This window comes from Nicotiana sylvestris, chromosome 5 (genome assembly GCF_000393655.2).
Source record: "Nicotiana sylvestris chromosome 5, ASM39365v2, whole genome shotgun sequence".
Classification (NCBI taxonomy): domain Eukaryota; kingdom Viridiplantae; phylum Streptophyta; class Magnoliopsida; order Solanales; family Solanaceae; genus Nicotiana; species Nicotiana sylvestris.
In genome coordinates this window covers 17,303,346-17,314,379 of record NC_091061.1, presented here as the reverse complement: position 1 = coordinate 17,314,379, position 11,034 = coordinate 17,303,346, and the positions used below count along the sequence as shown (strand labels likewise).

Genomic DNA, 11,034 nt, shown 5'->3' with positions numbered 1-11,034 from the left:
TTTCCAAAAGTGAAAGAGGATATTATGGAATGCACAGGGTACAAGAATTCTAGTTTTTGTTGGCTATATTTATAAAATTTTCTAGCAACTGCCGTGTATAGAAAGAAATTTAAACCCTATTATGTGTCTGCGCTTTTGCCCAATTAAAAAATCTCATTGGTCAACAGTAACTACCTAAATACCTAATACAACTAAAAGTCAACCTTCTATTCTTCATGAAATTATATTATTCATTTTACTATCAAGGATGGAGCTAAGTATAGGTTACGGGCTCGACAAACTCAATATATAACTTTAATTTAAATATTGTATTGGTCTTTAATCTTGACGTAATTGGTAAAGTTGTTATCATGTGACCAGGAGATCACATGTTCGAGTCGTGAAAACAGCCTCTTGAAGAAATGTAGGGTAAGGTTGTGTACAATAGACTCTTGCGGTCCGACCCTTCCCTGGACTCCGTGCATAGCGTGAGCTTAGTGCACGAACTGCCTTTTATTGTATTTGTCTTAAAAAATTGTTGAATATAAATACAATATTAATTTAGAATTTAATAATTTGAAAATAGTAAAATTTTAAACCCATAAACTTTAAATCTTGGTTATATATAGTATATAATAAATATACCACTTTGGTATCGTGTTCAGCTGGGTTTTGTCTTACTAACTTCACTATTACATCAGACGATCTAAACCTATATAAGCTTTGAACCCTATATATATCTAAAGAAAGTAAACGACTTCGTTTCCATAATTATTCTCTGCATCATCTTATATCAGCTAATCTTTTTCACTTCGCCTAATTAAGGTAAGCATGCAATTTTTTAACCTAATTTTTTTTCCATATCCCTTTCCATCATAGTTTTTTCTTGCATGGTTTCTAATACTCTTTGATCCAGTTTATTTGACTCTATTTCTTTATTAGTTCATTCAAAAAAAATTATAAATTTATAAATAGTTTAGCTTTAAACTTTTATTTGATCTTTAATGACATGCTTTATAGCCATTAAAATCTCAGCGCATGTTTAAGAGCATGAATTCAAAAAAATTTGTTCTTTTTTCCTTAAACTCCATGCTGAATCAATTTAGCCACGTGAATTGAAACGGAGGGAGTAAATTTATGATGGCTTTTCATTAATTTTAGGTATGTACTTCTCATGTTGCAGAGTTAAAACATGAATAAGATGGGTTGGAAGAGGCAATGGCGTCTGGTTTCATTGTTTTGTGCTATTGTTTTCCAGCTTTTCTTGCTTGTTTGTGGTTCAAGGGTGGACAATTTTAGGTACTCTTGATAACTTGTTCTTTTAAATTTTTACCAATATAAGTTATGATTTTTATATCGTATAATGTTGACTTGAGATGAATTTACTGAAGAAATATGGCCAGTGAGGCCGATTCATACAGAGGCGTATGTAGTATATACGTGACGGGTTCAACTGAACCCATAACTTTCGATACGGAACATAAATTTATGTGCAAAATTTACTAAAATTACAATAAATAGTAGATTTGAACCCATAATTTCAAAAATATAATGAGTTCAATGCTAAAATCTTAAAAGGCTAAACCCATAGAGTTTAAATCCTGGATCCGTCTTTGGATTCATATATCAACTTCATGCTTGTGTGGGACTGAGGCGTTATTATTATTAATGTCGTTGTTGTTAAATAAAGGTATGAACGTATTCATCATATCCATTAAGAAAGAAGAAAAAAAGAAAAGAGTTTAAGTTTTATACATTGATGGCGTAAATTTATTTGAACTATTAGATCATTTAAAAGCCTATTATAGGCAATACTCTGCAACATGCATCATTTAATATACGTAGATTGTGGTAATAAGTGACATGTTACAACAGATAAACAAACTGAAAGTTGTAATATTTTTTCTCTAAAAATGTTAGTGTTTTAATTTTAATCTATAAGGAAAAGAGAAAACTCATGCATTTCCAACAAGGGTTATCCTTTTAGTAATCAGCCATCAAATACGACAATTGATCTCAAGAAAGAACTTATCTTTATTTGTTTATTTCTTTTTTACTTTCATTAAATGATACAATTCCATTCTATAAAGTCATTAGCAATTGAAAAAAGTTGCATTTATTTACTATTTTCTATAGCACGAAAGTCATTAGTTATGGTCCTAAAATTGATTCTGTTTTTCCTTTCTTTTCACATTCTACCTCTCCATTCTTAGTTTTATTATGAAAATGTAAGGATTGGGTGAACAACTTTCACAACTTTCCTGCCTGTTGAGGTATATAATCTAACAACTCAAAAACAAATTTTAGGACAGTTACACAAATAGTCGGCCGGATTCATTGTTTACTTTTCCTATACGAAGATTATAGATGATTATATATATATCATTTACTTTTCCTAGCCGGTATGACGATTACATATGATAAATTACTTATATACTTGGATTATATATATTTATTATATATTCGTCGGCTTTTTTTAGTTTAAATAATTGGGTGAGAGACTATTTTGATTAATTCTTCTAAATTATTCTATTATAGATAATTTATAGTGTTATCTGAATTCTCTTTACACTAAAATGAAACTTGTGGTAATGTAAGTTTAACTTCCATTCACTAATAATAAAGGAATTTTTTATGGTAAACTAAAAGTTAACTACATGTTATAACCTGGAAAATAGGGCAGATAACGTGTTAAAACATGGACTCAATTATACTGATAGTGTGAAAAGGAATTATAAATCCGTGGTAACGAGGAGCTTTCTTTGAAGAGGTTGACTTTATCTTATCAAATTCTATTTTGTTTCAAGAAATTATATAATGGTTTAGTTTTGAAGTGTATGAAAAATATATAGAAATACAACATCTCAGGTTGGTTATGTGCAAAAATTCAAAGGGTTTATTATGGTTTAGTTATTTATTTATTAGTTGAAACCAAAACTAACCCAGCTAAGCTGAGTTTATTTTAAAACTCAGATTTTCATGTTTTTTCTCCGTAAAATTCTAATTGCAGGCAAACTCCACTGAGGATTAGTCAAAAGTTGACATCATCTACTCCTCCTGTCAAACTGCATATCTCACGTAATTATGTAAGGCACCACTATCACTAATTTTGGGATATTATTGCTTTTAGCCATTGACATAAATTATTTATATTCGATAGCCGAAAAAGTATATAATATTTGTATCTCACATATATAATATATATATATATATATATATATATATATATATATATATATATATAAAATATATAGTTTTACGACTATTATTTTAAAAGTGGTTATACAATGTCATTTTCACACTAATTTTCTCATATGGTCAGTGCCTAATAAGTTTGTCAAATATAATTTCAGAAGGAAAGGAAAAGAAACTTTTTTATTTGTCAAATAAACTGTCTCACACTTTCCACAAAACAAAAAGGAACTTGAAATATTTGCACATCAATAAATCAACCTTATTGTTGAAAATAGTGCGCCATTGACCTTTATTCACTTTAGTTACTCCTCGTTTCACTTTATGTGGCAAAGTTGTAAACTGACGGAGTTTAAGAAAGATAAAAAAATTAAAATTTGCATATGAAATAAGTCATAAATATTTGTGTAACTATAAATCATCTTACTATATGTAAAATATTCAAAACAAAATTTTATTCTAAAGGTATTTTAGTTAGCTCTTGAATTAAATATGAGAAGGTCTATGGATATCTATATTATTTGATTGTTGAGCATTTTTTTAATTAAAGCCGCCTTTGTGGTGGCAGAGGTTTGGCATCGATCCCTACCATATAATTATCGAGCTAAAAGACGGAAAATTATCAGGTAGTGATCGATAATGGCATTGTCCAAGTCACCCTAACTAATCCAACTGGAGCCATTGCTGGGGTGCGTTACAATGGTATTGATAATATCCTAGAGCATGACTTCAAAGATACAAATAGAGGGTTAGTTATAATTTTGAAAAATAAATTTCGATCTCTTATTAACTCTATAGTTAATTAAGGTTTGGAAATGCATAACTTTTTCAATTTATAAATAATGTAGATATTGGGATACCGTGTGGGAACGTCCTGAAGACAAGGGTCACACTTTTGATATGTAAGTTAATTATTTCTTTTTTCATTTATAAGTTTAATATTATTTACTTTTGTGGTAGTATGGTAAATTCTCCTTCAATCTTAATCAAGGGTCTCGAGTTCAAGTTTTGAGTATGAATTTATCGTTGTTAACGAGAGCTTTATACCTCCAATATTGGACTTCTCGATGTGAATCCAAATTTAATTTGGGCCCCAATGCAGAAACTGGACACCACAGTAGCCCGGGTGGAAAACCAAAAAAATAAAGCATATCGATGAAATATAGACGTTACATTTTAAACATGCCAATTAATATTAAATATCTGCAGGCTTTTAGGGACAAATTTCAGAGTTATTGCACAAAATGAAAACAAAGTGGAAGTCTCTTTCACAAAAACATGGAATCCCTCCAATAATAGTTCTGCCCATGATCTTCCACTAAACATTGACAAAAGGTAAGTTTTATTTAAATAAATCATTCGTATGTAATACATTATTTATCAACTTAAAATGGTAGCAATAAAAAGGTTTATTTTGTATATATAAATACAAAAGAATAAGAGATAAACTAAAATTTGCAGGTTTGTGATGTTGCGTGGGAGTTCTGGATTTTATTCATATGGGATATTTGAACATTTGAAGGGATGGCCCACTCTAATTATTGAGGAAGCAAGGATTGCCATCAAGCTTAGAAGGGCTTTGTAAGATTTCAATTATTTATACTTCTCATTTATGTGATTTAATTTTTATAAAAGAATTAAGTTGTTCACCCATCTCTTAAATTAAAAATAGCTGACAGATATATAATATATATGTATAGTCGTGTATAATCAGTGTATATATCTATGTATATCAGGTAGAATAGTTATACAAGGAATCCGACTGGCTATTTGTGTAAAACAATCTGATTTATATTTGCTCATAGTGTATTTAAAAAAATAAATAGGCAGCCAGCATCCTGCATTCATATAGGTTTCGAGAGAGGCCGCATTCCCCAATGGTGTGATGTAGATAATCTACCCTAATGCAAGAATTAGTGACTGCTTTGACTGCTCGAAACCATGACCTATAGGTCCTACGCAGACAACTTTATCATTGTTTCATGGCTCTCCTTCTCATAGTTTATATACAGTGTATATAATCTAATAAAACTGAAATTACAGATGACATTATATGATTGAGGCGTAATAATTATTATTGTTAATTAAACTGATCACAAGTTGTTAAATTCTTTTTGTTGAATTTCCAATAATTAGGTTTCACTATATGGCCATATCAGATGATATGCAAAGAATGATGCCAACAGATGAAGATCGCTCTGCTGGCCAAGTCCTTGACTACAAAGAAGCTGTTTTACTAACACATCCATCAAATCCTAAACTTAAGGGGGAGGTAAGGAACTTAGGGTTTGTTTGGTGTGAAGGGGAAATATTTTTCGGAAAATGTTTTCCAATTTTCTAATGTTTGGTTGGCTTAAATATTTTGGAAAATATTTTTTTTATGAACTCATTTTTCTTCAATTGGAGAAATATTTTCCTTATCAAGAAAAGGGAAAACATTTTCCAAAACTCCTTCTCAACCCTCCCCACCCTCACCAACCCAACCCACCCCCTCTCTCCAAAAAAATCCTTTTTTTTCAAATTTCAGTTTTTCCGTTACTACCCACTCTCACCCCCTCCAGCAAAAAAAAATATTTTTTTACCTTAATTTTTTTTTTTTTTTGCAATTTTAAATTTATGTTTTTTCGGTTTTCAGCACCACCCACCCCAACCCCCTTTTTTGTAATTTAAATTTCTGTTTTTTCGGTTTTACTGTCACCCCCCTCCCCCCCAAAAAAATATTTTTTAAATATATTTTTCAGTTTTATTTTTTTATTTATCGGTGTAAAGGTTCAAATTTACAAGTTCCAAAATTATGAGTTCGGAGGTTTATGTGTTTGGAAGTTTACGGGTTCGAAATTTTGCTGTTTTGAAAGTTTAGCGGTTCGAAAGTTTATAAAATTTGTGGGTTTGGAAGGTTGTTGGTTTGAAAGTTTATGGCTTCATGTTTATTATATCTAAATTATTTATGAATACTCTTAAGAAGTTATTTTCCTTAATTTGCATACCCAAACACCGAAAAATGAATAAGATTACTATTTATTTTCCAAGAAAACATCTTCATGAAAAATATTTTCCACGGAAAATATTTTCCTTTATACCAAACATACCCTTAATCTATTCAACTAAATCTAATAAAATATCTTTATGCCGTCAGTATATAAAAATTAAACTCTAACTTATTTGGTTTAATTATCATTTCCGTTTTACCATTAGGTGGATGACAAGTACCAATATTCGTTCGAAAATAAGGATATTAAAGTACATGGATGGGTTTGCAATACTCCACGTGTAGGCTTTTGGGTGATCACACCTAGTAATGAATATTGTAACGGCGGACCAATGAAGCAAGATCTTACTTCTCATGCCGGTCCGACATCCTTAGCCGTAAGTGCTCCTTAACAGGAATTTCTATGATATATTTTTTGAAGTATTCGATATTCAAAATTTACTAAATCTACTCATTTAAATTTGCGTTCGATAAATCCATCCCTATATATCGAGTTAATCTTTGTTCCAAAACTCGAAATAAAAACCATTAATCAAGAACGAAGGGATTCTAACTATCCCACCACACGTGTCGTACAGGTGTTTTTCAGTGGGCATTATGCAGGGCCAGAGTTGGGAGTCACACTCAAAGAAGGAGAGGCATGGAAAAAGGTTTTTGGGCCTGTTTTCTTCTATCTTAACTCGGATTCTAGTGACAACCACCGTACACTTTGGGAAGATGCTAAAAGACAGGTAAATTCATCCTCCTATAATTAAACAGTCAAAGTTTTCTATAAGAGTCTCGTTTATTCGATATCTTTTGGTTGTTATAGTAAAATATTGTTATAGCGAACATATATTATAATATAACATGAAAAGTCGGTTCCAAAAAAAACTTGGTTGTTGTAATAAAGTGATTATAAAGAATGATTGTTATAGAGAGGTCTAACTTATTCTCTAATTTAGAAAGAAATTAACTATCCATAGCGACAGTATAAAGATTTTTTTATAATCAGTGTATTTTAACCTGTTAAATAAAAGCAACGACGAAAATGCTAATTCGTGAATTTTATTACTCTACAGATGCAGGAAGAAACTGCAAAATGGCCATATGATTTCCCAGAATCTCTTGACTATCCCCATGCTAATGAACGGGGTATAGTTAGAGGTCAATTATTCGTACGAGACAGGTACTAATTTAATTAATTAATTCCTATGTTTCTATTGTTTCACAAGGAGTAGGGATTTATTTTCAGTAGCAGTTGTAAAGTATTATGAGAAAAATTATCAAAGGGGTTTTGACAGTTAATTTTGTTTAGGTACATAAACAAAGATCCTATGTATGCAAAATCTGCATATATTGGATTAGCTCTTCCTGGAGATGTTGGATCATGGCAATATGAGACCAAAGTAAGCCATGTGAAATGTTTATATATAAAGACAAAACATAAGTCAGATAATTTGCTACGACATATTAAAATATACATATAATATTTATATTGTAAGTGTATATAAGGCAAAAAATTTCTTTTTACCGCTCAGGGTTATCAATTTTGGACTCAAACAGACAAAACTGGACAATTCAAGATCACTGGTGTTAGACCTGGAACTTATAGCTTGTATTCTTGGGTCCCTGGAATTATAGGAGATTACAAATACAACTATGACATAAATGTCAAACAAGGTCATTTTCTTCTTTTTGTTTTCCCTTCTCTATCTTAAAATTACTTCCTCCTGTCCTGAATATTAGTTATTTTGTCAAGCTGAATTTATTTCAAAATATTTGATATTTTAGAAAAATGAGAATTCATTAATTACATTTTTCTAAATTTATTCGTATCATTTAAATTAATGGAGTGTTAATTAATTGATATATTTAAGGAGAGAATGATGTATTTTTTAATGTTGTGCAAAACCTTAAAAGACAATATAAACGGAGATTTAACCTATCATGCATGTCAGTACAACAATTTATATTGTTGGTACTATTTAACTTGTAATATCAGGTTAATTAATTGCTATTTCTACCAGTTTATCAATTAATACTTATTGTAGCGATTTATTCGTTATTACCTTATAAGTGAATCAATTATGCGCATATTATTTACACAGCCAGTGCATATAAATTAAACCCATAGCTTTTACATTGATGGTATAGTTTAGCTTGTGATAACAGGTTATAATTAATTAATTATTATTTTTACTAGGTTACTAGCTAATTAATGCTTATTGTAGCGATTTATTCGTTATTACCTTATAAGTGGATCGATTATGCACATATTATTTACAATAGTCGGTGCATAGAAATTAAAATCATAATAGTCTAACATTTTTACAGGAAGTGATATTAACTTAGGTCACCTAGTTTTTGATCCTCCAAGAAATGGTCCAACTCTATGGGAAATAGGCATTCCTGATCGAACTGCTGCAGAATTCTTTGTGCCTGATCCATTGCCTGGGCTCAGAAACCAGTTATTCAATAATAATAATATAACACAAAAGTCAGTCTCCCTTTTACCCTAAATTTGCTTCTTTTTTACATATATAGTTTCATACTTCAAAAACTAAATTTGATTATTTATTGTCAACAGATTTAGACAATATGGTTTGTGGGATCGTTACACTGATTTATATCCAAATAAAGATTTGGTATATAAAGTTGGTGTTAGTGATTATCAAAAAGATTGGTTCTTTGCTCATGTAACCAGGTGACTAATTCGTATTTTCCTCCAATTTTAATTTATTCAAGTAATTATATTTGTTTTTTTAGTTTTTGAATTTTTATATTGTATTAATGCAGGAGAACTAGAAGCAAGAATTATATACCAACAACATGGCAAATTTTATTTGGACTCCCAAGTGTTGATCCAAAGGGAACTTATACACTACATATCGCATTGGCTTCTGCAACCTATTCACATTTGCAGGTATATAATTTATAACCCAGACTAAATTTTTCGTTACTACGAGTTTGGCAGAATTCAATAGTTTTATTCAAAGTTCTGTATTTGTGTTAATAAATTCAATAAATATGTATATATAAATAATTATATAGAATCCAATAAGCCGTTGTTACTAAAATTCAGAACCCATAAACTTAAAATTCTAAGTCCGATCTAGAGAGAGAACATCAAGTATTTACTTTCTCCTTTCACATATATCTAGGATACAGTCAGACATCTCTATAATAATATCGTTATATAACAACCATTCACTATATATAAAAGCTAATTTTTTTATGGAACCAATTTTCATGTTATGTTATAACATATGTTATCTATAACAACACTTTATTATACAGCCAAAAAAAATCCAAAACAAATAAGACAGTTATAGATAGGTTTGACTGTATAATTTATGTATGTCGGCTTCCCTTTCTTTTGAGTCAACGTTAAATTTTTTTTAACCTTAAAGGTATTATCGTTATTAATATATTTTGGTCAATGTTTTTGCAATGTTAGGGGAGGATGAATGACCCATCTAGACCAAAGCCTCATTTTGAAATTCCAGCAATTGGGAGGAGTAATGCAATAGCTAGACATGGAATACATGGACTATATAGGCTCTTCAGTTTCCAAATTCAAGGGTATGAATTACAAAAGGGAGAAAATACAATATATTTAAAGCAAATTAAAAGTGGTAATCCTTTCTATGGACATCACTATGACTACATTCGTTTGGAAGGCCCTCCACAAAAAAATTGATTTCAAGTGAATATTATACTACATAATTAGGAGGATTAATTACAAGTTTACCGCAATATGTTTATATTCTTTTCTTCTTCTTTTTTCTTATAGTATATTGTTTCAAGTTGATGTATACATGATTAGGAGTTGTGGGTTTTAGGAACATTCAGATTCTCTATTGATTCTAATAAATATTCTTTCTAATTGATTATTTCTGGCAAGGATGGTTTTTTGAACAGTAATTATTATTACCTTGAAATGTTCTATAAGCATATACAAATTGTAGATTACTACTAGTATTTATATGTTTTTCCTTTCATATTACTTTTATTTATGTTTCTTGAAGAAAGACACCTATTATATAAGTAGAAAGTCTAGAGTGCTAACGTTAGTTACTCAAGATTGGATTCAAATAAAAAGCGATTGCAAACTTTATTGGGAAAACTATACAAGATCCTATTTTTGCAAATTATATAAGCTACCAGCTATGTCCATTTATAAGTAACTTATTACAAAAACTGTTCAATTCATAAAATATTACTAATAAACTAATATTAGCCAACTATTACCAATATTAGTCAATTAGCTATTTGTAGCCAAAAAAAAATCAAATTTTTTGTTTTCTTTTGAGTGGGTGTTATTAGAATAGTTGGGTACATCCTAAGTAGCTTGAATCTCAGACTTGAGATGATTTAGTAGAGCTTTGAGGTGGTTTGAATTGAAAATTGATAAAATAGCCTGCAGACCACTTAAACTTATACCCATTTGTCAATCCGGTAAATAAACTTACAAGTTTTCCACTTGAACAATTGTACTTGACGGAATACGTACTAATAAATACATTTGACCATTGACCATACTTATGTGGGAACGACTTAAATGATGTGGCTAAAATACGTGCAAACCATGGTACAGAAGCGCATGAATATAACGGTTTTGATTAAAAAAATATTAAAATCAAAAAAGAAAGCAAATGAAAAGGAAAAACAAAAAGAGATGCTGCCCGATTCCTTTCTCCCCCCCTTTTCTTTTCTCGTCTCTCCTCCTACTCCCCCCCCCCCCTCTCTCCTCTTCCCTCTCCCGTACCACTTTCTAACAAACCTGTCATGACCACAACTCAAAGAGGAAAATGCAGGTTAGAAAAAAATAAAGAACAAAATTTCAATTTTGAGAAAATCAATTAATTTGGTGTTGAAAATTGAAAATTTTA

General features: G+C 30.3%; 1 protein-coding gene across 2 annotated transcripts; it reads left to right on the top strand.

Moving 5' to 3' along the window:
• Positions 1-722: 722 nt before the first annotated feature.
• Positions 723-9,988, top strand: LOC104247705 (probable rhamnogalacturonate lyase C). 2 transcript variants are annotated; one of them, XM_009803784.2, is made up of 17 exons: positions 723-804; positions 1,163-1,278; positions 2,990-3,065; positions 3,798-3,919; positions 4,020-4,073; positions 4,381-4,506; positions 4,633-4,752; positions 5,308-5,443; positions 6,367-6,537; positions 6,739-6,891; positions 7,222-7,328; positions 7,458-7,548; positions 7,681-7,822; positions 8,477-8,639; positions 8,730-8,846; positions 8,939-9,065; positions 9,600-9,988. In XM_009803784.2, exons 2-17 carry the CDS (start codon positions 1,172-1,174, stop codon positions 9,840-9,842), a joined length of 2,055 nt encoding a protein of 684 aa, XP_009802086.1. In that variant the 5' UTR covers positions 723-804; positions 1,163-1,171; the 3' UTR covers positions 9,843-9,988. The 2 variants fall into 2 exon arrangements, with proteins under 2 accessions (XP_009802086.1, XP_009802088.1); XM_009803786.2 differs by having other exon boundaries at positions 735-804; positions 1,141-1,278.
• Positions 9,989-11,034: the final 1,046 nt, after the last annotated feature.